This window comes from Pollicipes pollicipes, unplaced genomic scaffold, assembly GCF_011947565.3.
Source record: "Pollicipes pollicipes isolate AB1234 unplaced genomic scaffold, Ppol_2.1 Scaffold_4295;HRSCAF=5057_pilon_pilon_pilon, whole genome shotgun sequence".
Taxonomy (NCBI): Eukaryota; Metazoa; Arthropoda; class Thecostraca; order Pollicipedomorpha; family Pollicipedidae; genus Pollicipes; species Pollicipes pollicipes.
This window is the reverse complement of record NW_023596461.1, coordinates 8897416-8925019: the sequence shown is the minus strand read 5'-3', so window position 1 is coordinate 8925019 and position 27604 is coordinate 8897416. Positions and strand designations below refer to the sequence as shown.

Genomic DNA, 27604 nt, shown 5'->3' with positions numbered 1-27604 from the left:
ACATGTCCGTTTTCATTTAAATTTGCACTTCCCCTCCCAAAAACACAGTAAGATAAACACCGCATTGCTTATCACACGCTCTCCACGAGTGCACTTCCCGTCACGCATCCCGACGGTAGCGCCACCTGAGCTAGGCGTGGTTGAACAGTGCCGCCCTCTGTTTGAACTCGGCCTTGCGCTCGCGCCGCTCCTGCTCCTGTCGCTGGCGCTCCTCCTCCTCGCGGCGGATCTCCTCCAGGAAGTTCTTGTCGCGCTCCAGCTCCGAGATCTGTCGAGGAACAGGGCAGGTACAGCTCGGCGGAAGCGTCCGGCCGCAGCTGTCCAGCGACACCGGGCTCACACCGCGCGCAGATGGGTAACACTGACACACCAACGAACAGATGAGTGATACTGACTCGCCGACGATCTGACTGTGAACCGGCTGCTGTACAGACCAAAACGCAGCACATGAGAACTCAAAATGTTTCATAACGTATCTTTCCAGGCAAAATCATGTTGTTACTCAGTACGAGAGCATGATGAAAACGGGCGCCAGCCCACCGACCGGTGCTGGCCCTCCAACTGGTGCCGGCACTCCGACCGGTAGTGGTCCTGCGACCAGCGGTGGCCCTCCAACCGGCACCAGCTATCCCACCAGTGTTGACTCTTTGAACGGCGCCGGACCTCCGACCGGCACCAGCTATCCCACAGGCGTTGATCCTTTGAACAGCGTGGGCCCTTTGAACGGCGCCGGCCCTCCAACCGGCGCTCGCCACCGCGCGGACGCACCTTGGCCTGGAAGAACTGCTTGGCGCCAGCCACGCCCACTTCGTCGACGTCGATCTCGGTGAGCTTAGCCAGCTGACTGAGGCCCGAGTCAGCCGTCAGTTCGCCGGCCGCCGCCCGGCGGAACACTGTCAGAAACTGCCGGCCGGCAGGGAACGTTAGCCGCTCAGACAGGCTGGTGCGACAGTTCGTGTCATGGGTCTCGGGATATCACCCGTGGCTGTCAAGAGGAGGAGGGAGACCCCATGAATTAGACGGATTGTTGCTTGACCGCAAAGCCACCGCCGAGGGCAGAGCCAACAGATATCACACATACCATCACAAAGCAACGGCTCTGTGAAGAACAGCTCACTCAACAGGCAAAGGCTGAGGCGGCGGTCACGGGCGTCCAGAAATTACCCACAGCTGTCAAGAGGGGTTCCCTTGAATCAGTCTGAATGCTGCTAGGCCACAAAATTTGCGCCGAGGACAAAGCGAGCAAGTATCTAGCACAACGCTCGATGCTTGCTACTTAGCAAAAGGGGCCTCAAAGCCGTGCCCAGCGTCGGGAAGTTCTAATACCGTTTGAGCTGTCCATTGCTGGAAAACGTCGTTACCACCAGAGGTATCGTCGGGCGCTTGATTATAAGGGCGGAGGCTGATCTTACCGCTCTGAAGCCGATCTTAGTGACGTTCTCGTCCTCATTGGCCTCGCGGATCATCTGCTTCAGGCCGATGTGCGTCTGCGGCGCTCCCAACTTCTCCATCATCTTCTTCAGCTCCTCCAAGTCCAGGAAGCCATCGTTTCCCTCGTCGTATCTGTGGGACATCAGAGGCTTCTGGTGAGAAGACTGACGAGTTCACGCTTCTCTTTCTGACACTGTGGCGGCGTCGCATCTCATGTGCCACTGTTGTACAAAATGCCACCTAAATGTCGCTCGCGAACATAGCTAAATGCACACTCCAGATCCGACCACAACTTGTCCACATGTTCCAGATCGACGATCCATATAATCTTTCGGCAAAATTAAAAAAAAACATGTGAATACCGCCGCGCGGAAACAGCAGGAAACATCAAGTTGACGTAAAGCAAAGCACGCTGGCAAAAAGTCGTAAACGCCGACACCAACTCATCTCAAGAACCGTTATCTTTTTCTTGCCGATGATCGTTCTCATGGATCGCTCGCGCCAAATACTACTGTTCCATCTAACGCTTAATGGAAGCAACTAGCTTCGGAAAACACCATCCGACGAAAGGTTCCACCTTAGGTGTTTCATGTGCCTTCAATTGCCTCACATCTCCCGGTGGTCCTGCCACAGGTGACAACGACATGCGTCTTTAAGCGAGTGGATTCAATCTGCCATCACAAGCACCCGACCTCGGCCGCCGACAAATCCAGCGCAGTTCCCCCGAGACGTATCCGACGCACTGCTGGTAAGGACTGTTCTCGGCGGCCGTCCCCCAGCGGGCGCTGCCCCCTGCCGAGACGACGCACACAGCTGCGGGGTCGCATCGGAGTGCCGCTCGGCCCCGACACGGGGGGTCGGACAGCGGCAGCGCCGTGGCAGGTGCGCCGCTCAACACCGGCCCCGCGCGCCCGTATATTCCTGGAGGCGATGCCGGCCCCCGGGTCCGGTGTCGGGTCTCCGCATGCGCGTGCTCCCGGCCGCCCGCCGAGCGGCCCTTCTCTCAGCCGTCCAGCCGAGCCGAGCGGCCACACCTCCCGGCAACGCGGCCGCGCAGTCTTCCGGTGAGAAAGGAACCGATCCCATCCGGTGTGAATGGATGCCCGCCGCTGACGAGCGAGCCTGGGGGAGGGAAGGTCAGTGCCGCGCCGGCGGTGACGACCGACGCTGACTGACCAGGCCGAAGACCCGATACGGCTGTCCGCTCCCAGCCTAAAGCGCCAAGCCGCGGCGTCAACACTGCCGACCACATACGACCACGGATGTTTATGCTATCAATGTTTGCGCACCGATACGGCGAACATCACCGATGCCCGTGCGTCGAGCGGCCTGCGACGTCACCGCCGAAGCCGGTGATCCGGCGCTGAGGCTGGCACGGCTCGCCCCGACTTCACCGGCAGGTGCACCGGAGCGGCGTGAACCGGCGCTGAGGCTGGCTCGCCCCGACTTCACCGGAAGGTACACCGGAGTGGCGTGATTCGGCACTGAGGCTGGCACAGCTCGCCCCGACTTCACCGGAAGGTGCACCGGAGCGGCGTGATCCAGCGCTGAGGCTGGCACGGCACCCCTTCACCGGAAGGTACACCGGGGCGGCATGATCCAGCACTGAGGCTGGCACAGCTCGCCCCGGCTTCACCGGGAGGTACGCCGGAGCGGCATGATCCAGCACTGAGGCTGGCGCGGCTCGCCCCAGCCTCACCGGAAGGTGCACCGGAGCGGCGTGACCCGGCGCCGACGCTGGCTCGCCCCGGCTTCACCGGGAGAGCAGAAGTGCTGACGTTTCGGTAAGGCGCGCGCCGCTGAACCGAGCAATTGTGTGTGTTCTCCGCGCGTGCTTCAGTGACTGCAGGTGCGTCACCGCGAGATGGGGATCAGCCCACATGACGTGAGAGTACTGGGCCCCATTGTCCAGGGCTGAACATCATCGAAAGATGGATGACCGACGATCTGCCAAACACACCCCATTGCCCTGATTATAAATTTGCAAGCTGTCCTTTTTAGGAAAAATCTGTCGGAGCACTGCAAAAAAATTCGCTGCAGCGATCGCTGCGAAGTACGACCACTACTGAGGGCACTCTTCTGCGTTCTCTGACGTGACCCGTGAAATGAAGGTCACGAGTGAGAAGCATCCCACCCGCCCGTGTTTTGCCTCACGTACCTCCTTGTGTACAGACACGCCACTAAATGTTTGTGCGCGCACACACTTCCGCGACGATCCGTACACGCTGCATACAGCTGTATCCTCACACAAACACTCCAGCCACGTCCCACGTCCCGATCCGTCGGGCTCCGAGGCCGTCGCCGCTTCTGTGAAGGTGTTAGCAGCGGAGACGTGTCATGTCGCAGTCGCCCGGACGAGGTTAGCTTGCCCAGCTGGCATGAAGCCGCGGCGCTATCGACTGTGCTGACTGCGATGCTTCGAAGACGGACAGGGCCACCCCGTCATCGCCGCAGAATCCGGCACTGCAGGGCAGCCAACTGAAAATGTGGTGACTTTATTTTGACATGTCCCTCAGCGGGGACATGCATCCGAGCAAACCGAGTCAGATGATCTGCAAGACACCGACGACAACCGGCAAGACGGGGTGCGTCCTCAATCCTACACCGGTCCGCGGGTCCCCGCTGACCTAGCAAAGTTCCCTGCTGATCGGCGGCCAGTGACCCGAGGCCGCCGTCGTCGGCGCGGCGTGCGGCCGGGCCGGCCGGGTGTCGGGCCGGCACCGGACGAGGCACCGATAGCGGCCCCGGTCCAGCGGCCGACGGCCGGCGGCCGGCGACCGAGCCATGATCCGCTGTCGGCCCGACCCTACCGAAGTCTGACGCCATTCCTGTCTGACCGGCTTGTATGTGGGGGGTGCGAGCCAAAAAACCGGAAAGGTTGGCTGGCACCGAAACATTACCTGCCTTATGCGTTCAACACAGGTCGATATTTCCTGGTTGCGACTACGTGCCGACATTCCCAGATAAGGCGCCCGCTCCAGTACCGCCGATACTGATTTAGGACCGGCTGCAAGTACTGTCGAATCACAAGTTTTCATGCTGCGGTCCCGGACGGACCGCCAGGGCTTCCCAGGCTGCGGCCCGGATGGCAAGATATTAATCGAGAGGACCCGTTTGGGAATCCATGGTGGCGGGATGTGTGCAACTCCAAACGTCGAGATATCCGAGCACTCGGCCGATGCCAGCTTAGTGCCGAACGCCTGCTTCTGGGCTGCGGCCGGCACGCATCAGCAGCCGGCGGCCGCGACCTGACCCTGACACCGCTGCCGAGACGGGCACCACAGGCTCGGCCGTGCGCGACGCTGACACCGCTGCCGGGACGGGCGACACAGGCTCGGCCGTGCCCGATACTGGCGCCGCTGCCGAGACGGGCGCCACAGGTTCGACCGCGCCTAACGCTGACATTGCTGCCGAGACGGACGCCACAGGTTCGGCCGCGTCGCTCGTCAGAGCACATCCGCCGGCGGCGCCCGAGGCCGGGGCGCCAGAGGCCGGGGCGTCAGCCGTGCCTGACGCCGCCGCCTGGCGCCACCGCACCCGTGCCGACAGTGGCGGGGATGGGATCGCAGTTGAGCCGCCCGCCGGGGCGGGCACCGCCCAATGCCAGACAACCTGCTCGGCTCGATCGCTGGAGCGACCTCAAACCCAGCTCAGCCCAGCCCAGCCCAAGCCCCAGCCCAGCCCAGTCCGGCCCGGCCGGCCCCTGGCTTCGGCCCGGCCCGGCTCGACCCGGCCCGGCCCGGGCGCCGCGCCGGCCGGCTCAGTTCGGCTCATCATTCAGCGTTTCCAGTCGGTCACCAGACTTGCGGGGGGAACAGGGCAGAACGCTGGCTGGGCGGGGTCGCGTCTCCGCTCTGGCCGAGGACTCCGCGGGCGAGCGGCTGAACGCGTCAACAACGAGCGTGAGGGCTACCACACGTCAGACGTCGCCGCCGCCGCCGCATCATCGTCCTTCTCATGAGCAGGTACAAATGATTCGTGGCTCCGCCTCGCTGAGTCCCTCCGGTAAGGTCGTGCAAGCACGAAACATGCCTTTTTCCATTCTTTAAAAGAGTTCTGCGCGTCACCACTGCACCGCAACACTCACAGGCGACCCCGGTATGAGGAAGGCCCCCTACCCCGCCGGCAGTGGCTGTCATGACCCGGTCACGGGCAGGGGCCATGACCCCGCCAGAGCACACCCCGCGCTCCGGAACGGCTTCAGGGCCTTCAGTGGCGCTCGCAGGCAGATGCGGCGGATCACAGCGCCGCTGTGTGCGCCGCGTTCGGTTACTGACACAGAACGGGCAGCGGGAACTGCAGAGGAAGGGGGACAGCCATGGGAGTTGACTGGCGCCTGGTTACACCCGTTGGTCTGTCTCGACAGAGTCCCTTGTCGTCAGTGCTCAGGCCCAGTTACCGACAGACTCAGTCCAGCTTTAACAGCATGTGTAATGGTATTACTTAGAAGAACATAAAAGTGCCTTTGCTGCTCTATACCACGAAGCCGAAAGAAGAACAAAAACTGGGCCGTGTTTACAGCAACCCGACTTAGAGAGCCCAGGTGGCATACCAGTGCAGAGCGCATGATAACTTAACAGAGCGCGAACCACTTTAAGGTGGACCCGCTTCTAATGCTCTACAGCAATGCACATTTTTACCTCCCTAGTAAGGGATTGTACTGCAGCTGGAAACCCGCCCAGATTCCTTGCTAAAAGAGGACCGAAAAATCCGACTCATTTCAGCACCTTCTTTCCTTGGTACGCCACCGCACGATCCAAGCTCGCCGACGCATTCACTTTTCACCCGCAAGCTCCGAAAAGTCGCGTCCACGATTGCCCACAGCACCCACCGGTGGAGCGTGTCACCCCTCCCCCTGAGCCCGTCCCCCGTGACGAGCCAGCATTACCACACACCACCGGGCGGACGGGACGACACCAGGTCCTGGCCCCGCGCTGAGGTGGCGGCACCGGACCGGCACACCGCCAGTCACCCGCTACCATCAGATAGCGGGTGACTGGTGACTGGTGACGGTGACGGTGACGGTGACGGTGACGATGACGGTGACGGTGACGGTAACAGTGACTGGTGATTATGACGGTGACGGTGACAGTGACGGGTACGGCGACGATGACGATGACAGTGACAGTGACAGTGACAGTGACAGTGACAGTGACGGTGATGGTGACGGTGATGGTGACGGCGACGATGACGATGACGATGACGGTGACGGTGACGGTGACGGTGACGGTGACGGTCAGGGGCTGGCCAGGGGACGCCGCGCACCCGGCACGGCGCAAGACGAGCCGTCCGGGGCCGGCCGGCCGGCCGCTGCCAGCGGCGCGCCACCTGACCGCCCATCCCGACCCGTTCATGACTACGATCCGGCCCGCTCGCTCGGCATTCCTGCGGCGCTGTGCGCGCATTGTCCCGGCCCGGCCAGGCACGCGTCTATTGTGCCAGCTCCATTCGGCTCGGCAGCTCGGCACGAGTCCGACTGGGGTGAGCTGGGCGGGACAGCACCGACCCTGCCGTCCGCTGTCCCCCCCGAGCCCACGGCGGCTAACCCCGCTGAAGAACGGCCCGACACCTCCAGAACGGACCTCAGACGTCGGCGGGCCAGTTCGGAGCTTGGTTTGAGGGCTCGAGCGTGATAACGGCCGGCACGTCTGTCCCTGTTCTGGTTTCGGCGCGCGAGCGACTAATCGCTCACAAATGACGCGTCAGCTGCCGATGGAGTCACCAATAGCACGGGGCGTGCACCTGGGAGCTCGCTTAAAACAAACATGCGATAGCCGGACGAGAAACCAGTGGCAGGCCGGAAGCGATTGTTGACGCAGGCTTTCAATCCACGCTGCGATGACTCCGATATCACCTGCACGTCGGAAGAGTGCGGAAGCTTCTTTGACGGAGTGCTCAAGTCAGTTGACATGCAACTCGGTGGAGGCCTGCCAGGACACTTTCTACACTGCATTTCCATACACGTGCAGCGGCGGAGCGAAGCTGGCCTCGGGCTCCGCTTCCGTGGTCCCGACACTGCCGACGGCGCGTCGCGTCAGCTGCACGGCACATTGCCAGAAGATGGGCTCTGACAGCACGACGTTCCTCGGGCCGAGACACCGCAAACGCGTAACTAACAGCCCATTTCAAGGCCGAGCATCCACTGGACGGCGGGTTTGTACGGCGAGCCCGGCCGGCCGTGCCCCGTGCAGGAGGACCGGCCAGCGCCGGTCCGCAGCTCGGGACCGAGCCGTGTTTGGTCATGTGTCCTTGGACGGGGCCGGGGCCCGTCCAGCCCGGGTGGTCACGTGACGTCCGGCCGTCACCTGACCAGGCCACGGGGCGCGGACCGCTCGGCGCGCGGCGCTCCGGGCTGCCGACCGCCGGCTGCCGCCCGCGTCCCGAGCTGACCGCGAGGGCCGCCAGCCCGCGGCATCACCGGTCACGCCCCGCTGCAGCGTCGGCGGCACATGTGGCGGCCGGTGTCGCCACCGGGCGGCGCTCAGCGGCCGGGGGTCGGCGATTAGCTGCCGGTCAGGTGCGGCGGCCGGTCACACGTGCGCGCCGGCTCGGGCTGACTCACTGGCCAGGCCGACCACCGGCGCCGGGCGCCCGGCGTGACCGCTTCCGGAGCGACCGCCGACGCCGCCCCTGATAGCGGCACACAGCGGCGGCCGTGCCCGGCAGGGTGACACACAGCAGCTGCCGACGCGCCGCCACCGATAGCGGCACACAGCGGCGGCCGTGCCCGCCAGTGTAACACACAGCAGCAGCCGACGCGCCGTCCCTGATAGCGGCACACAACGGCGGCCGTGCTCGCCAGGGTGACACACAGCAGCTGCCGACGCCGCCCCTGATAGCGGCACACAGCGGCGGCCGTGCTCGCCAGGGTGACACACAGCAGCTGCCGACGCCGCCCCTGATAGCGGCACACAGCGGCGGCCGTGCCCGCCAGGGTGACACACAGCAGCTGCCGACGCCGCCCCTGATAGCGGCACACAGCGGCGGCCGTGCTCGCCAGGGTGACACACAGCAGCTGCCGACGCCGCCCCTGATAGCGGCACACAGCGGCGGCCGTACCCGCCAGTGTCACACACAGCAGCTGCCGACGCGCCGTCCCTGACAGCGGCACACAGCGGCGGCCGCCAGCGGCCGGCTGCCGCCTGGGCAGAGTAAATCCATACTGCACGGCGGTCCGCACCAGACACTGACCCGTCGGCACGCCCGGATAATCGCCGGCGCGCTGACGGCTACACTCAGCAAATGTGAGTAGTAATACAGAAGTAACTTTCCAGCATAAATCACGACCAGCCCAGTGTTGGGCTGTTAAGCCCGCTGGATCTCACGTTTCCACGAACATCGCTGTAATTATTGCCTCTTCTTTTTGCTAGGAATAGTATGAACAGAAAGAGAAACTAGCGATAAAAACTAAAGAGCTGACTGCCGCATCATGGCTGATGTTCTGTCGTCTGCCTGATCCGCGGCACTGAACACAGGCAATGCATGCACAGTGGTTATGTGCTTTACTCCGGCTTCGCTGTCACCGTCTGCTTGACACAAGCTATACCCACGATCACCACTCATCTGCACCCAGACAGCAGATTATGCCACACATCAGCAGACAAAGCGAAACTTGTCCGAGGTCAGCCGGCGGTGCAGGCCGACACCCCGCCATCCGGTGCGGGCCGGACTGATGCGCGTGTGGCGGCCGGGCCGGGTCAGAGGCGCCGCCGGCCGCCGACCTCCTGGGGTCAGTCGCTGAACGCGCGCGTCGCTTTCTCAGGGAGCGCGCGCTGCTTTCACTGGCGCCCCGGCCCGCCCCGGCCGGCGCCCTTCCCAGCTGACCTCGCCAGGACGGTCGCCTCGGCGGGCCGGGGGTGACCTGAGCCTGGGATGATGCAGATTAAGCGATGACCTACACACTTCTGATTTTTTTAATTACTGAAGAACGCTTTCTCTGTGAATTACACGCCCATTCTGAAGTTCCCACCCCAAAAACATCATTTTACCGTGAAAGGGAACGTCGTTCCTCCGCAGAAAAGTAGTTTCGGAATTGACGAAAAAAAAATCGGATTACCAAAAGTCGTCAGGAAACCATAATTTGACGGTCAGGAGGTCAGCCTCATCGGCTCAGCATTCCAATTTATTTTAGAAAGTGACACACCTGCTCAGTGAGCCGGGACAACTCGGCGCGACAGGCGCGTCCTACCAGTTGACAAAAATTGAGGAACTAAAAATAAATCGGCTTGATTTCGACTCGCATGATTACACAGCGCAGTCCAGAACCGCGTACGTGCGTAGTTCCGCCTCGGGAATCCGGCTTCTTAACACGACTTTATGGGACTGCTCGCCCCTCCCCCCCCCCCCCCCCCCCCCGAGACGCCCGGCTTCGGCGTGAGCGACCGGGACCGGGTGCGGACTGACTATGCACGCTTAAGACTGTTTGTGCCGGTGAACGATGTCACCTTACCGTCCAACAAACTAAGCCGGCTGAGAAATAGCTTGGGAAATGTTTTGCATCTATGGTGGAACTATGTTCCAGAACATATCAACACCTTCTCACTTCACGGCGACGTTCAAGTCACACGACGTGTGATAAAAGTCCTAATGAATTTGCCGCTTCTGCTCTGTTCGTGATTCCTCTCCGTACTGGTTTCGTTAGATTCTTTCTCAGTTCGCCGGCCACTGCCTGCACGTGCGGGATTGAGCTGAGCAGCTGGCGTAGTTCCGGCGCTGCCGGCAGGGCAGCCCGAGCCCCGGCACGATGGCGACTGAGGCGGCTGTGGCGGCGGCCGGCGGTGCACCTGCCGTGAACAGCTGCAGCCCACGTCACCAGCTGTCGGGGCCAGCTGCGGCCCACGTCACCAGCTGTCGTGACCAGCTGCAGCTCGCGTCACAGGCTGTCGTGACCAGCTGCAGCTCGCGTCACCGGCTGTCGTGACCAGCTGCAGCTCGTGTCACCAGCTGACGGCGCGCCACAGGCGCGGTCAGCCCGCCGGCTCCGCGCACGCACGCGCCGGGCGGGGCGGCCCCAGCCGAGGGCAGCGCCCCGCAAAACCCAACACCGGAAACGGAGAATGTGGGCGAGAATCAGTGCCGCCGGCGCCGGCACGTGTCACGTCGGCCGAACAGCGCACACGCGAAGTCGCTTCTGGGGTCAGCCAAGGTCACTGAGCCAATCTGGCTCAGCGGCTCTGCTTTGTAGCTACGCCGCAGACCAGACGACTGGATCAATGTGTACTTTAAGGCTTTCACTCTTGCAGTGCGCCGTTTGTAATCTGCAAAAACTGGGGCAACAGTTCCTGGTTCGGCTGGCTGCTCTAGATAAGATGTCAGCTCGGGTGGAACCGTCCTTTTGAATCACGCCATCCTAACAATGGGGAGCGGCACCGCTTAGCAGTTTGGCCTTGCCAAAGAGTCAGTCTGGCGGCTCCGTAACGGAAAAACTCCGCGACCGACAAAGGGCTGCTGCTCCGTCACGGACCCACGGTCGGCGGCGGCCTTGGCGGCGCGTCGTCGCCTGCTCCGGCCGGCGTTCACACTTCCGTCGGGTGCGTGTGCGTCGTTTACGTCACGGAGTAAACACTATCCATCACGCGGCCGTCGGCGGCGCCGGCGCCGCCGGCTGTCGATAAACAGTAAGCCCGTCGCGGGGCTGCATCACACACACAGCGCCGATCACGCGCTGGGCGGTGGCGGACCCCGAGAAAGCCGACCCGGGCGGCCGGGGCGGCCGAGGCGGGTCAGGTCGCGGCGTCACAGACCCACCTGGGAACGGGGCCGGCGCGCCGGGCGCGCCGCGTCGCCGACTGGCTGTCGGTGTCGGGGAGGAGGCGCACGGACGGCGGCACGAGGCGCGTCTGCAGTTCTGGGACCGCCGCACAGTGACCCCCTCCCCTCCCCCGACCATGACGAGCCCGGCAGCGCTGCGGCTGCTGTGCTACGACATACATACACCATACTACGACACGACAGTCCCCCTGCTATGCCCGTGAATCACCCGCGCGCGCCCGGCAAGCAGCGCGCTGGCGGGATTACGGACTTCGTGGATCAGCTGGCGCTCGTGACTCCACACCCACGCTGAACGCCTACGATACCTCCATCGCGTGGAGTCAGCACTCTGTAAGGTATAAATAGCCCACCGAATGCTGCGCAGTTCCCACCGGTTTACCCCGGAGGAAGGGGGGCGGGGGGGGGGAGGCGGACTGGCTGTCTGGGATCTGATTGAAAGGCCTAGCCGTTCGCGGGGCCAGACGGCAGGTGACAGAAACTGCAATTCCCACCTAGCCTTCACGAAATGACAAGGGTGAGCCGTTTCAGTCCGATCCATTTCAAGAGGAATGCGTACGCATACTACCTTCAGCATGATACGCGATTTTCACACAGGCTGTAATTTACGCGACACAACAAGCAGCACGCGCCAGGAAAAGCGAGTGACCAGAAGCCGAGCTCGGAAGAAGGTCAGGCGCTGTGCGGAGTGCGGTGACGAGGCCGAGCATCCCGCCGGAGACGCGCGACTGGCTCAGCTGGCTCGGCTGGCTCAGCTGGCTCAGCTGGCTCAGCTGGCTCGGCCAGATGCGGCCGGTCGGTCCGAACCAGCACGGCTCTCTGTAAACCACCGCTGCTCGCGCGGCTGGCTCAGCTGGCTCGGCTGGCTCGGCCGGCTCGGCCGGCTCGGCCGGCTCGGCCGGATGCGGCCGGTCGGTCCGAACCAGCGCGGCCCTCTGTAAACACCGCTGCTCGCGCGGTTGGCTCAGCTGGCCCGGCTGGCTCGGCTGGCTCGGCTGGCTCGGCTGGCTCGGCCGGCTCGGCCGGCTCGGCCGGCTCGGCCGGATGCGGCCGGTCGGTCCGAACCAGCGCGGCCCTCTGTAAACACCGCTGCTCGCGCGGCGCCCGCGGCCGCGGTAGCCCGTTTGACACGGCGCAGAGCGGCCGCCCGCAACATGATGTCGCAACGCCGCGCAAATTACAAACTCGCGTGACGGTCAGCCGGTCACAATCTGGCTCGTTCAGTCCAAAGCACCATATGCCTCCGCAGCTGCAACGACGAGGCATCATTACACTGATATGAAGCGCGCGAAGGGCGTTGTTCGGCACAAACAGTACCACATGGCAGCGTGCGGCGCAGAGCACCTACAGTTGCCCGGTCGTGAGTACTCAGACACCAGGCCAGGCGACTCTACGTAGCCGTATCCATGTATAGTGAAAGAAACATTTCCAACGATGGTGTCGCTCATGCCCTTATAGTGGGCCACGTGTTCAAATGAGCTCCCTTGAAAACACTTGGGCGGTGGTGCTCGTTGCTGAGAGCCGCATGAAGCATTCCACAAGTGTGCCCAGCGAGAGCCCGAACAACTGAGGGTAACAAAGCTGCGCTCCGCTGCTGCTCAAGGGCGGTACATGTTGAGGGAGGTCAGGCAAGGGGAGCAGCTGTGATCACGAGCGGTAACAGCCCCCGCAGAGACATGCTGAGGGGCATGTCCCACGTCGGACATCCCTGCATGCATTCGCAGCACTCCAGAAGCGCAGTTTTCGGAGAAGCAGCCAGAGTGGGAAATTCAATAACAAACATCGCAGAAAACGTGTCCAGGAATGACTACACGTTGCTTGGATTGGCACAGCGGTCGGGCGCACCGAGCAGACGAGAGTGGTGGGCTTCAGCGCTAACGAATGAAGGGCAGACGGGGCGGGCAGCGTGGCTTCTACGTCCAGGGAGGCCGTAAGGAACGGGCGGTGAGGCTCACAAGTGGTAGGCAGGACAGGTCAGGACAGGGCAGGACAGGGCGGTTCCAGGTCAGAGCAGTATGGCGAGAGGAGCGAGCGGTGAGGGTCCCTAGTGGTGGGCAGGACAGGGCAGGACGGGGCAGGACAGGGCGGTTCCAGGTCAGAGCAGTATGGCGAGAAGAGCGAGCGGTGAGAGTCCCGAGTGGTGGACAGGACAGGGCAGCTCCAGATCAGAGCAGTTTGCCGAGAAGAGCGGGCGGTGAGGGTCCTGAGTGGTGGGCAGGACAGGGCAGCTCCAGATCAGAGCAGTTTGCTGAGAAGAGCGGGCGATGAGGGTCCTGAGTGGTGGGCAGGACAGGTCAGGACAGGGCAGGACAGGGCGGCTCCAGATCAGAGCAGTTTGCCGAGAAGAGCGGGCGGTGAGGGTCCCAAGTGGTGGGCAGGACAGGGCAGGACGGGGCAGGACAGGGCGACTCCAGATCAGAGCAGTTTGCCGAGAAGAGCGGACAGTGTCGCTCCCCAATGGTGGGCAGGACAGAACAGAACAGGACAAGCGCGGCTCCAGACCCGGCCAGACCGGCCAGCCGAGGGCAGAGCGGGCGTGGGTGCGAGCGTCGGAGAAGTGCGTCGGTCCGCGACCTTGGCCGGAGTCCAGCGCCTGGCCGCGGCGTCACTGCCACGGCCCCAATCGATGCCCGGGCGGCGCCGGTCCGTCTCGCCTCGCTCGTCCCTGACGTCAGCGGGGTGCCCCGGAGGCTGGAGACCGCCCCGGTCCGCGGCGGCCCCGGAGGCGGGTGTTCAGCGCGCCTCAGGCGGCGAGGTCCGGCCGAGATAGCGGCGGTTCGCTATCTGACGCACTGGAGCAGCACAAGTCATAGCGGTTTTTGTACCTTCTATTGATGTCTGTTTTACGGACCCCCTTTTTGTTTATTTTACTGATGATGAAGATGTCTCGCGTCTTGTCTATCTAAGAGGCCGGGACAGACGGGATAGTGTTCCGATTTCAACGTCTGTACGGAAGTCTTGCATGATAGAACTTGGTTCTTGGGAAATATCAATATGCTTTTTACCAGAAAATAGACAACGCCATCCGAGGTTACTACACAACTGACCTTGCCAGAGATGTGGCAAATGTCGCCAGTAACTGTCAATGTGTTAAAATGCCAGACCCTGGTGGGGACTGGGCATTGCAAGCCAGGTTCAATGCCCCCACCACGAGCCAGACGAGACGGTCCCGCTTTCTTTTCTAATTGCTGGTGGTGCGCAGTCGCCCCCGTACAGAGGCGCCACAAATTAAACATTTTTCTTCCGGTAGCTCGAGCGAAATAGCAACGAGCCTTAACCGCTTCTAATGTGCCTCCCCCAGCATGAAGACTGTGCTATTTACACTACCAGACAAACCGATGCAATCAGCCGGGGCCCACCACCTGACAACAAAGTAATGGCCTCGTTCACCAACCGATCCTGGATCAGGCCGACCCTTCACACCAGCGAGACATCCAAACAAACGCCGCGTCAGTAGCCACGAATATATCAACCATATTTGTCTTATAAAAACAGATACCACACACGACCCGTCAGCTGCCTGCTTTCATGGGTCGGTCAATGCCTTATTGGGCGACATCAATCTGTTGGTCTTGTTTTAAGTTGATGATTGATGTTTTTGCCCCGATGAGGAGGGGCGACTTTCCACGTCCAAGACCGGTTCCTAACAACTTGGCCTAGAAAACTCAGCTATACAGCACGCCAGTCACTTGGGCCAATGCAACTAATTACAGTACTACGGAAGAGAAAACTTACACACCGGCCGATCTCCGGCTGTGGGACGCCTCGCCGCCACTGAGCGGCTGGTGCGGCGCCTCGCCGCCGCTGAGCGGCTGGAGGGACGCCTCGCCGCCACTGAGCGGCTGGTGCGGCGCCTCGTCGCCGCTGAACGGCTGGAGGGACGCCTCGCCGCCGCTGGGCGGCTGGTGGGACGCCTCGCCGCCGCTAAGCGGCTGGTGGGACGCCTCGCCGCCGCTGAGCGGCTGGTGCGGCGCCTCGCCGCCGCTGGGCGGCTAGTGGGACGCCTCGCCACCGCTGAGAGGCTGGTGCGGCGCCTAGTCGCCACTGAGCGACTGGTGCGGCGCCTAGTCGCCACTGAGCGACTGGTGCGGTACCTGGTCGCCACTGAGCGGCTGGTGCGGCGCCTGTTCGCGCTGAGCGGCTGGTGGGGATGGGAGCTGGTGTGGGGCGTCCCAGCTGCCACGGTCAAGCGGCGGCTGGCTGATCTCTAGGCATCCACCAATTACAGATGGCTTAATCTAAAAGAAACAATTCTGCGACGGCAATAAAAAGGCATTATCCCAGATACCGTCCGGATGCGATCCAACAAACCTCCCAACAACTAGTCAGACATAGATAATCCGTTCCACGACCCGGGGCTCACACCATGTACGCAAAGAGCTCAAAGGCAGGCACAACTGCAATGGCGGCTTCTGTACTTCAAGACAATGTCGCTCAACACCGAGACCGTCATGTGTTGCCCACACCGACGAGCATCGCTGAGACCGTCGGGTATTGCTCAAACCGTCGGAGTTTATTAAGACCATAAGACCATTCAGACCATTAAGACCATCAGGTATTGCCCACATGCCAGGCATTGTTAAGCCCGTCATGTATGGTTGAGACTGTCAGGTATTACGGAAACCGCCAGACATTGCTGACACCGCTGCGTACTATCGAGACCAGTCATGTGCAGCCGAAACGTCAGGTATTGCTGAGACCGCTAGGTGTTGGCGAGACAGACAGGTATTGCCACACCGGTTCGGCAGAGCTGTCGCTGTGACGGGCGGCTGCACTCGCAGCGGATAGAAAACATCTCCTCAGGCAGACACCCGACCCGTCCTCCCGCAGAAGACCGACCCTCCCACCCATCGCGCGATACACCACGACAGCCGAGGGCGTTTCCGACACCGCCGCGCCGAGCCGAGCGTGACCACGTGGTAGTGACCTGACCACCAGCAGGTAGTGAATGCCATCATTCAGCGCTACGCGGCCTTTTGGAGCTATTTCTCGGTGCATGCACGCCAATGAATGGTCCTAACAAACACCGCCCCGGTCGCGTCACGCCTCACCTGGAAAGCTACGTGTTCCGCTCGCTTGCAGATCATGCACACCAGCCTGAGCATATCATTGACGTGGATGAAAATGTACATGCAAAATGATTGGACGGCTGCTACGGCCATTTGTCAACAGTGATGAAGTGCTGTCCGCCCCTGACGACGACAGGAGGCGGACCGCCCAGCCCGTCCCAGCCATCAGGCCAGCTCTGACCCGCCCCGGCACATTACGAACGCCGGGGCCTGCTCCGTCGGCGATGACCAGCCCACGACGTCATGACAGGTCTCAGGTCAACACAGCACCCTGCTCTGAATCCGTCCTGGCGCCCGGAGACGGCGGGTGCCCGGTGTCTGTGCTCCCGCTCGGTGCCGGCGCCCGGAGACGGCTGGAGCTCGGTGCCGGCACCCGGAGACGGCTGGAGCTCGGTACCGGCCCTCCCGGCGGCGTCAATCGACGACGCACGTCATCACGAGCCCGTCCACCGGGAGTGGTGGCGCTGTTTACGTGTCATACGCTCGCCTGGCGGCACAGACTGGCCCAGGGAGACGCTGCCGACCCACACCCATCAGCGGGCCGTCACAGGCCGTTACACCCGGGCCCGAGACGCGAGCGGATCGCGTTGTAGCCGTGCTGACATCGACTGTGCGGGACGCATAACGTCGTTCAAGAGAACGGCAGCAGCATTCACCCGTAACAGTAAAAAGGATAACACAACGTAAAACATTCAAACTTGGTAAGACCCGGCAAATCCGAGGCCATGATTTGCGCAACTCATCAAGAAGTTCGGCGCACCTACAAACCGCAAAACTGCGTGTCGCCACCAAGAATCGATGCGCAAGCCGGAATGCGTGATTTGCGGTTCCGGTACGGCAGCGAAAGCCTATACTTTGCCGCGCGACGCCTGGGAACTGGGTGAGTTCCTCGAGAAGCCACACGGCGCAACGCGGCACTTAAACAGAAGCGGCGCCCATTCTCTGCGGTGGAGTTTGCAGGTGTTACTGTGTAGAGTTGTGTGCTCGCGACGTCCGTAGAAACTGGATGAATGGCGTTATCATAACCGAATTTCGTCACACTTAAAACGGCATGTATCACTTAAGTGGCATAATCATCTTGTGAAAGTGCCCCGGCAGCCTCCCTTAAGCAACGCAGCTAAGAACACTTAAGGGCACGTCCGTGACGACCACCTATTCACTCTGGAGCAGGGGATAACTTCGCATGTCATGAACCACTGAATCATGTCACATAGAGAGTCTTATTCCTCAACGGAGACTGTCATTACGCGTCAATGAAAACCGTCGAACTTAGCTACCCAGGTTTGTTATACTTGCGTACAACACACGGCATGCAATCAAAGCACCATTCCCTGTGCCGTATATTGAGCGATGGCTACACATGCAGCTTTTGTACGTGGCGGGGGGGGGGGTCAATTTTAGATAAACCGCGACGGAATTGAAGAAAGCCATTGAAGGCTTGTTACAGAGTGTCGTGCATCCATACACAAGCTTCTTGTTTTAAGCGATGTTTAGCAGTCCCGCTGGAAAAGATCAGGGATTGACAATTATATGATTCACGACCACCTGTGTCACTGGGAGCCTTAAATGTCGAGCGGTAGGAACCGTCAGCCATGACTGCAAATTTATCACCCTGGCTACAAGACAATAGCAATCACATCTCCTGAAGACAAAAGATCCAACTGTCTAACTCTGTTTGGGGCGGTGCTGTTCCCGTTCGGCCGCTCGCCGGCCGTCGGTCATCCCACCCGTCAGTGGGATCAGGGCGATCTTGCTCGGCCCAGTGGCCAGTCATGAAAAACAAACAGGCGCGGCATCATTACCGGCTCTGCGCCAGTACATCGGCCGTCTGACGCAACGTGGTTCAGCGTCGGCGGCAGCGCTATGCTCTCATCGTTGACCGGCTCCTGTTTCATACGGCTACGGCACATCCACCTGCTCATCAGGCGAGGGTGCGGCGACACTACCGCCGCTATCTGGACCCGCAGTCGAGCCGGGCCCGGGTACAGGCCCGGGTCCATGTTCGGGTCACGTCAGGTCAGACCGGGTCAGGTCAGGTCACACCGGGTCACGTCCGGTCAGACTGGTCAGGCCGGGTCAGATCAGACCTGGTCAGGCCAGGTCAACCGGGTAAGGTCAGGTCAGGCTGGGTCGGGCTAAGCCAAGCCAGGTCAAGTCGAGCCGGACCAAGCCAAGCCTGGCCGGGCCGGCGGCGCGGGCGCCTCCGCCTACCATGACGCAAGCCTGCACGCGGCCAGCACGGTCGGACAGCAGCCGGGGACTGTCTGTGGCAACCGCCGCTTCACCGAACCCACAGAAACAGCTACTACTGACGCCCCGCTGTAGTGCTATTCAGCACAACCAGCCTCCTGCTGTCAAGCTTACAAGACGCACTCATCGGCTCGCGGTGAAACCTTATGGTACGGCCAATCCAATGACCCGGAACTGGCCACTCACATATGTATTAGGAAGGCCGGAGTGCTCCAGCGGTCCGAGGATGAGCCAAGCCATCGTTCTGGGAAGGAACTGCCATCCAACGCCAGCGTTCAAGTGAACATGCGAGGCATACCCATGGGACTTGCCGGCTCGGATCCGACCCCTGGACTCAACGCAAGGCTCCCTAGAGGCGAGTTATTCCACCAACCTTGGCTGGAAGCACGACCCGCCCCGCGTGACACGTGCGGCCCCAGCTTAACCCCGTAGTAACGCTGCACAGCACCCGGCGCGGGCTGCGGTCGGTACCTGATCACGCTGTCGATACTCGACACGGCGCCGATGGCCGCTCCTCGCCCGACGCGGGGCGACCAGACCCGGCGCCGCGACCGCAGCCAGGCGGGCGGCGGTCAGCCACCGCCGCCGCCGCCGCCGCCGGGGCTGACTAGGCTGATGCTGACTCGGAGCGTGCAGTCGCGTGCGTGGCCGAGCTCTTCCATGCGTGGCGCGCCGCCGGCGGGGCTCGGTGACGCACGTCCCCGCTGACTCACACGCGCAGGGGCTTCAACGATCAATGACAGACCGGGAGGCGCCGGTGCGAGGCGGGGGTGGCCATGACAGACCGAGGGGAGGCGCCGGTGCGAGGGGGCTGACCATGGGCAGACCGAGGGGAGGCGCCGGTGCGAGGCGGGGATGACCATGGGCAGACCGGGGGGAGGCGCCGGTGCGAGGCGGGGGTGACCATGGGCAGACCGGGGGGAGGCGCCGGTGCGAGGCGGGGATGACCATGGGCAGACCGGGGGGAGGCGCCGGTGCGAGGCGGGGGTGACCATGGGCAGACCGGGGGGAGGCGCCGGTGCGAGGCGGGGATGACCATGGGCAGACCGGGGGAGGCGCCGGTGCGAGGCGGGGATGACCATGGGCAGACCGGGGGGAGGCGCCGGTGCGAGGCGGGGATGACCATGGGCAGACCGGGGGGAGGCGCCGGTGCGAGGCGGGGATGACATGGGCAGACCGGGGGAGGCGCCGGCGCGAGGCGGGGATGACCATGGGCAGACCGGGGGGAGGCGCCGGTGCGAGGCAGGGATGACCATGGGCAGTGGAACGCCTGCAGTCCTGGAGGCTGATCCGTTCGGGGAGGCAGGAGCAGAGCGCCTATGCTGGTGATGGAAGCGGCTGCTGGGTATGGGTAGTTCGGCGCAGAGTATCAGGACGGGCGGGTAGAGGCTGGATAACCGGAGATGAGAGCTGGATACCTGTACCAGCCGTCAGAGCTCCCATTAGATTTGAGAGGTCGGAACAGTCCATCTGCTGCAGTGAAGGGTGCTGGATGTGGGGAGCAGTAAACACGCACCAGTAACGGGGCGCTGGATGTGCAGAGGTCGTAGCAGTGCGGCTGCACGAGACTCGACACCAGATACCACACACCTCTCATGTTCTCTCCCTTCGATTTTTAGCAATGGCATCCAAGGGCAGACGGTTTGGCATGATTGGAGCTTTGGATAAAGAGCTTAGCGCGCTGAACAAGACGGAATTTCAGTAACTGGTAATTGGCTTATGGCACAAGCTGTTCTCCGCATATATCCCTAGATGCATGCGAACCACGCCGTTCATATTGGAAACGGTCCGGCTTCGGCCCATGAATCACCGTATATGATCCTCTCACATTCCCGAGAATGCAGCGAATGCAACGGTACAAAGTACAACTTTGAGCCGTCCACAACGGGCACTGGCTGTAACATGAAGACCGGAGGACATCAAGCAGACTAGCTAATCAATGGGTGCGTCCATGGGAAAGTGATGCAACATTGCAAATAAGGGTCGCATTTGGACTCTGCTTTTTGAGAGCCCTGTCGCCCCAGCTGGAAGTGAACCCAATTTTTTTGCTATTTTTTGACTAATGAATGCTTCATATATTTTTCGGACCTAGCCAGCTCCTTTTACCCAGCTCGCAGCCGCGCCCATGTGCGGGACTGCGTCCTGTGTTGGATTGTCTCGTGTCAGGCGGGCCCAGCGCTGACGTGGCCGCACGGTAGGTCCTCGGCGGGTCACGGCAGCGGCGTCACGGGCCATAAAGGCACGTGGTCGCCATACGGCCGCAGAGACGGGCTATAACCCCTCCAGCCGGCGAGCCGACACCCGAGAGGCGGCAGCAGGCACCGAGAGGCCGGGCCGGGCCCGGCGCCCAGTCCGGCGGGTGCGGCCGCTCAAGGTCGTCCGCTAGCCGTCGTCTGCGCCCGGCAGGTGATCCCCGCCGTCGAGCGGGCGCCCGGCCCACAGCGCGCTGCCGAACGGCTGCCCACTGCCCATGGGACGCAGCGCGCGCCGGCTGCGCCCCCTCCCCACGCACGGCCGCGCCGGAAAGTGGGCCGAGAAAGGCGGACCGACCGCGGCCGCGCACCTGACGGGACAGCGCACCCGGCGCCGCCGCCGCCGCCACCAGCCGGCGGTTTTTGTCGGGGAATTCGGTGGCCGCGGGGCTCGATTCGAAAGGCGGGACGCGGGGAAGGACGAAGACGGGCGAGATAAGAGTGGTCGAGGCCTGCCGTCCGGCCGGCCCCGGTCCCTCCCCCGGCACGCCAACAGAGGGCCGGTGCTCACAGCAGCCCTCAACAGCCCGGGACATCGGGTGGAAAGCGGCGCCCCACACATTATCTCCACCCATACTATTCGGGTAACTCACGTACGGAAGATATGTTGACTCCTGATATGATGTGATATGTTCATTTACTGAAGATGTGACTTCTGAATGGCAAACTCTACATAGTTTGATTGAACTGCCTGGTTATCACAATTTGCGTATGCAGGTGTTCAGAAAAAGCAACGGGAGTTTCGGCAAACAAATCACCAACTTCCACATGGCATTCTGCTGCGGGGCGCCGGTCGGCCGGCACGGTCTTCAAGTGCCTACTGATGGATATTGGCAGGCTCGTTCCGGAGCACAGGTGGGCGCCATCCGATGGGCAGAGGTCAGCAGCGGGCAGCTGCGGGGAGCGGACCGTGACGGCAGCACTATCGGCCAGACGCCGATCGGCCGCCCCCGGTCACCGAGCGCCCGACTGGATAATCACTGGCCGGTACAAGTCAGCTTTTCCAGGACACCGATTTCTAGCCCGTTCTGGTAAATCAGTTCTCGGGGTCCAAGATGAACTCGGCTCACTCGTTTGTGGGCCGATGTTACGACCACACGCCAGCAACGGGGCGCGCCAACAAAGAATAGATGCATTTAAAGCCGGCTTACTGTCATCTGCGAAATGATCCAGTCGTATCACCGTTCTGGTCTCAGTTGAGTGAGTATTCGGGTCAAATGTCATCGCCGGTTGGGATTCTACGTTCGGAAATAAAGGTTAACCTTGACACAAAAGGGTCTAAGACGCTGGACACACGATGACTTCCTGGAAACACTGCACCGAACCAGGCTCCGTTTGCCATCACCCGTGGATCCAGAACCAAATCCCCGTCTCCGTCAACTTAGGAATTCGGACACCGCAGGAAAACACCAGCCGCCGTCTGGACCACAGGGCAGTGACACAAACTCTTCCCCTCAGCCGTCTCCGCACAGCGCTGCGCCGTCCGGCCCAGCCCCAGACGGAGGGCGAGCGGATCGTGAGCGTAGGTCGGCAGTGCCGCCGCGCCAGCCACCAGAACGCCGTGTAGAGGCAGACGGCTCCAGAATCACGAGCGATCGCAAACGCCGTCTTCGCCGATTTTACCTCAGTTGACTACGGGCAGTGTCGTAGACTGGGTCTTTCGACAAGAACGCATATCAGCAAGATTGCTCGCACCTAAGAAGCGGATGACGGGCCATACATGTATGAGCAAACTAGCTGAACACCCATCCCCGCCACAAGGCGGCGGGACAGCGGTCCTTTACATACCGAGCAGCCAGTCTCATGAACGAGCTGTCGGTCAAGGTCGGATCCGACAAGTTTTCAGGTTACTGCCAAGTTAATTTTGTAGCAAAAGGTTTGTCTTATACCGTTTGTGCAAGCATGTGTTTGTAGGATTTTTATCCGGTATCACGTTCCGTTGTTTTCGAATTGGTTTAAACTCCATGACAAATAATACGTACAAGCCACGTACCCATTTGGAGTGTCAGCTGATGTCGAAAAATAACAAAAATAACCTAGTCGACCTGAAGGTGCATACTCCTGCGGAGTCGGCCCTGAGCGTCCTCAGCGATTTTCAGCGGTATTTAGCATTCAATATGGATTGTTCAACCTTAGTCCGTGTCGCCTACGATTGGCCGGCAGCACTAATAGTCATAATTTCCACCATCGGCTGGAGGCAGCGCAAGACACAAAATCAACCAATTGGTATATGGTTTGGGCATTCATAAAAAAGCGCTCAATGTGGGCCGAGGCCTTTCACGGTAACCCTGCCCAGTTAGCGGAAAAGGTCCAAACGTAAAATGTACGTTTCTGAGCGTCAGGATGGACTTACTTTTTGAATATTCTCTCGTACTCCTTGATCTGTTTGCGGGAGAACTCGGGAAACTCGGTGTAGGGGTTGAACACCCGCAGAACCTTCTTGACCTCCTTGCCGGCGTGCAGGTCATCATTGATCTGACACCGTCGGTTGAGGACGGCACTGAGCTCGTTGTCCGCCGACATTGTCCCCTGCGAGAACATGCCCCCAGTGTCAGACAGTGATTTCGTCCATGTCCAAGAGACATATGAGAGACTATGATTTCGTCCAAGAGAGAAAGAGAGAGATGCTCGGGAAGTAGGCGTAGACACTGGCGGACAAGACTGAGAAGAGTTGGTAAGGCGCCGGCACCACAACCAGCATTTTTGAATGGCCATGTGAATATCAAGCAAATTAATCGGCGTGACGGCATTCCAGCCCCTCCCCTCGTGACGGTGCCCCTGCGTGTGTAAAATGCATAATCCCTAGATGTGGGTTCCGACAGAACCAACCAATTCAAATGCCTACATATGGAAACCACACGAACCCGTGCTCCTTCCAAGGCAAATGGTCCGGGGCCTTGGTCATCGCTGCTTTAACTGATAGCGCCCGCATGACGAATAATTTCATGTTGCCCAGGAAACACAAAAAAACATGACTGAATCAACCTTAGCAAGGCACAAACGTCGAATAGGTACCAGATTACCTGCAAAAGTACTAGTCAGCTCAAAGCTGAATGATCAGAAAATACAGCCAATGAATATCAGGCAGGATAAATTACCTTGGCAAAAAGGAAGTTTTACAAAGATGGGCGAACACACCAGGTCTTCACGTCACCAGCGATCGCGCACGCACCCTTGCCGCCACGACAAGACTGATGCACGTGAGGCGGCGCGCTCGATTGTTTATTGGACGAAGTCTTGGCCGCGCCACTTCTGGCGCCACTTCTCTCTTCTGCTACAGGGCAATCAGCTGATTGTAAGGCGTAACGTGCACTGATGCGGAAAAATATGACGCGACTGGTTTCACATTTTGAGGTACCACTAATATGAAAATATGCGTAAAATTCAAACGTTCTAAGCAACATTCCTCAAAGAGAATTTCCTGAATAACACGTATAGCAGCAATGCAAATATCATCCAACGGTGTAAGCATCGACTGCGAAACACCAACAGCGAAACAAGTATAGCAAGGCGCGGGGAAATACTGTAGGTCACGTGCAAATGGTAGTATTTCCGTGCAAATAGGCACATTACGTAATTACAAATCTCTAATTGGTTTAAAAACAATTATTTGTTGGCGTTAAGATACCAATATTTTAGATCCAAATTGTCCAAAACGCAATCTATATCAATTGATAGTGACATTCAGTAAAGTCATGTGATAAAATGTATGTTGGAGTAGATTGCGCAATTGTGCTCTTACTGGCGCACTACGTCGCGAAATTTTGTGTCGCGGTGAAGCGTACTAGTGCTGTCGCGAGCAAGGATATTGTTGTCTATGCATAGAGATTGAAAGTGGCTGTAAGTGTATTACGACTGCTGAAAACTTAACAATCACAGCCTTTATTGTGTTATCCTTTCTGATGTCTAGTTCTGGGTAAAATCGACATTGCTCATCACCTGCAAGAAATAAGATCTCAAGCTGAAGGTAGGCTATTGCCCCATTTTCTTCATTTTCAGCCTTGAACCAGCAGACCTCATAAGGTGCTTCGGATAAATACGTTTCCAGATATTCCACCAAGATCGTCCTCAAAATTAATGGTGGCAAGTGCACCGCTGCTCTGGGATATCTGCAATACAAAAACAGATGTCAGTGTTGAAAATCTTGCGAGCATCAAAACAAGTCCAATATCAGAGCACTTCACATGTGTTTCATGTTCCTTTATGCATAACAGTATGATGTGAAATGTTTGTTCAATCTGGTGCTGCTGGCTGCATAGTTATTGGTATCAAGTGCTATATTATTTATTAATACCTAGCACTCACCCTTATCATTATAAGGAGTGCCTTTGACCTAGAAAAAACCCATGGAGACAGAGATCACCAACCAAATGTGGTTTGATTGCTTTATGCCAGTTGTCACTTTGATGTTACACATCCTGTATCTGTCTGGAAACCCATGCATTCAATCTTAGGGTGAGTAGATATGCTTAGCTGTAGGAAAAATAAGATTTCCTATCCTGTCAGTTACATTTTGAGCTGTGATGTGTCATTTTTCTAAGAAAGATGCCACAATCAAATCAAGGGGCATGTTGGGACTAGGCGATGATGTTGACTGGTGGATATTGGCATCTCAGCTGCAAGGACCATTTCACCCTACTGAAGAATGCAGGAGCCACATATTGGCATATTCAAAACTAAATGATGGTTGTATTCTGCACTTCTCTGGCTGCATATAAGAATTATTGCTTTCAAAGGACTATCTGCTCCCATACTTACCAGAGGTTTAAGGCTTGCATGTAGTAAACATGCTCTTGTATTGGATTTTGTCATTGAAAACTGCAGTACAGTCTTGAATGACAATGCAGGTGCTAGAAATAGCATTGCAGGCTGCTAAAGATAGCATTGCTGGCTGCTGCTTTTGGGGTGGGCACAGTTGTGTATCTTCTGGGGAATGCTGCAAGGTGACACCCACTGTTGTCAATGTGTTGGTGCTGGGAAGCATTTTGATACATTTGTAAATATCTCCAGTTTCATTACATTCAAAATGCATGCTTGGTAACTGTTTTTCATCCATGTGACATTCTTCTGTGAGCTTAGACCTGTTTTCTGTCATAAAGTATCTTACCTTTATCACCTGAGTTTTCATTTTGCATATAAACAAAACCAATAAAAGCAGTTAATTTTCCCACTCATCTAATATTTATTACCCATGGTTTTCAACCTTAACTTACAAAGTTTCTGAATAGAGAAAGGTGGTACCATGTGCCAATCCTTGAATCCTTTGTGGTGTAGGGAAATTGATGCATTTTAGAGCATGATGGCACACTGCTATTTTTTGTTTCACCTTTTGGGTGTAATAAAAGTCTTCAGATTTTTGTTTTGCTTTTGAGGTTAAGAAACTCTGCAGCACAAATTTCATCATGGAGCACTGGGAGCCTGCCTGTGAACCACATGAACTTCGGCTCAGGCACCCTTACAGTGGCCATACAGGCCAAGGGCAGTGAGTGAGTGCAGCTGAGCAAAAGTCGCGAGAAATCGAAAGACGGGAGAAAAAACGCTTTGAGCTGTTTTCTTATCACTAAATCTTGGAGACCAGTAGCATGCTACTCGCTTCGTTTCACCCACGGCGCGGGCGCGCTACCCCTCTGGTCCCGAGGTATAGCGCCATCTATTACATCGGTAGTCTGAAAACTGACCGCCAGGTAAATCATACCTCAATGCTGGACTCCGGGGCCCATGGCCTCCGCCCATCTCCCCAGCCATGGCCAGTCAGTTCCGTCAGACGTCCGTCTCTGAATCATGGTCTCAACCTTTTAATCGAGGGGATTTTGGACAACAAATAATGTTACCATTAACAGGCGCTCGGATGGGGTCCATTTAACCCCCTTTAGAGGTTTTCGGGAATGGTTTCTGAACGGCGCGACGCAGCCGCGCCAAATTTTGCATAGCCTTTGTATGAAAAATTTACGTCTACCTTGTCAGGTCGCTGACCTACGGCAGGTCCCAGTTTCGCTATTGTCAGCTGCGAGTGCTGATGACGCGGGCTGGCCAGCACTCACAGCTCCGTGTGTGCGGAGGCCGCCGGGGCCGCCCGCCCCCGCGTCAGCCTGATCCGTAGCGGCCCCGGCGGGCGTAGCAAGCTGCTGCGGTGAGCCGCGCACGGGAAATGCCGCCGCTCCCGGCGGCGGGGGGGGGGGGGGGGGCGGATGTGTGCCAGCCGCGTCTGACGCAACGCCGGTGGGGAGGGGACCGTGCTGACCTGGTCGCGCGAGACTGCTGGTCAAGCCGGCACTACGGGCGACACCCCGCGCTCAGACCTGGCTGACCGAGGCTTAGCGTGGGCGGGTGTTCGCATGGTTATACTGGAATGCGGTTGTGCATACGTGCAGCCGAACACCGTGGCTCGACGGCGACGTCGGCACTTCGCTTGATCTTTTGCTAATATTTTCAGTCTCATAGTCGTATGGAAGTCACGCAGCATCACCTGTGGGTGACTTGCTTTGTTAAGTGCTTATTGCGCCATGAGAGTGTTGTGCAGGTCATTTATGTGGGAATAATTGGTGCTTAAAGCGGGTTGTCTGGCCGACAGGACAAGCTGGGACATTCGCCAATGTCGACGAGTTCGACAGACAGGCGTGCACTGATACTGAATATGATTTTTGTTGTTGTTGAAAATGTGCCAAAAGGGGTACCACGCTCACGCAGATGTATCAAAGAGGACAGTAATGAATATTTCTCTGCGATGCCGAACGTTGGATGCTTGCATTAGACGCCTTAATGAGTGCATGCACGTACTCCATACCGTATTTTCGTATAGGGTCGGGGGGGGGGGGGGAGGGGGAGGAAGGGGCG

The 27604-nt window shown here is 59.2% G+C and overlaps 2 protein-coding genes across 2 annotated transcripts in view; one reads left to right on the top strand and one right to left on the bottom strand.

Annotated features, from left to right (window-relative positions):
* Positions 1-33: 33 nt before the first annotated feature.
* On the bottom strand, positions 34-23969 carry LOC119096820 (EF-hand domain-containing protein D2 homolog). Its single transcript, XM_037219781.1, has 5 exons — positions 23869-23969; positions 23124-23299; positions 1413-1563; positions 769-903; positions 34-268 (listed from the first exon to the last, which is right to left on the bottom strand). Exons 2-5 carry the CDS (start codon positions 23291-23293, stop codon positions 131-133), a joined length of 594 nt encoding a protein of 197 aa, XP_037075676.1. The 5' UTR covers positions 23294-23299; positions 23869-23969; the 3' UTR covers positions 34-130.
* A 590-nt stretch (positions 23970-24559) lies between these two features.
* The window catches only part of Pfrx (6-phosphofructo-2-kinase/fructose-2,6-biphosphatase), a 51475-nt gene continuing 48430 nt past the window's right edge, over positions 24560-27604 (top strand). Inside the window, exon 1 of the mRNA XM_037219618.1 lies at positions 24560-24737. The gene's annotated coding sequence lies outside the window, so the exon portion shown is untranslated. The remainder of the gene's footprint in view (positions 24738-27604) is intronic.

Coding starts and splice junctions, on each gene's coding strand:
- LOC119096820 (XM_037219781.1), bottom strand. CDS start 23,293: ATGTCGGCGGACAACGAGCTCAGTGCCGTCCTCAACCGACGGTGTCAG. Junction 904..1,412: donor CTAAGATCGGCTTCAGAGCG/GTAAGATCAGCC, acceptor GCCGGCCGGCAG/TTTCTGACAGTGTTCCGCCG. Junction 269..768: donor AGCAGTTCTTCCAGGCCAAG/GTGCGTCCGCGC, acceptor GTTCCTCGACAG/ATCTCGGAGCTGGAGCGCGA.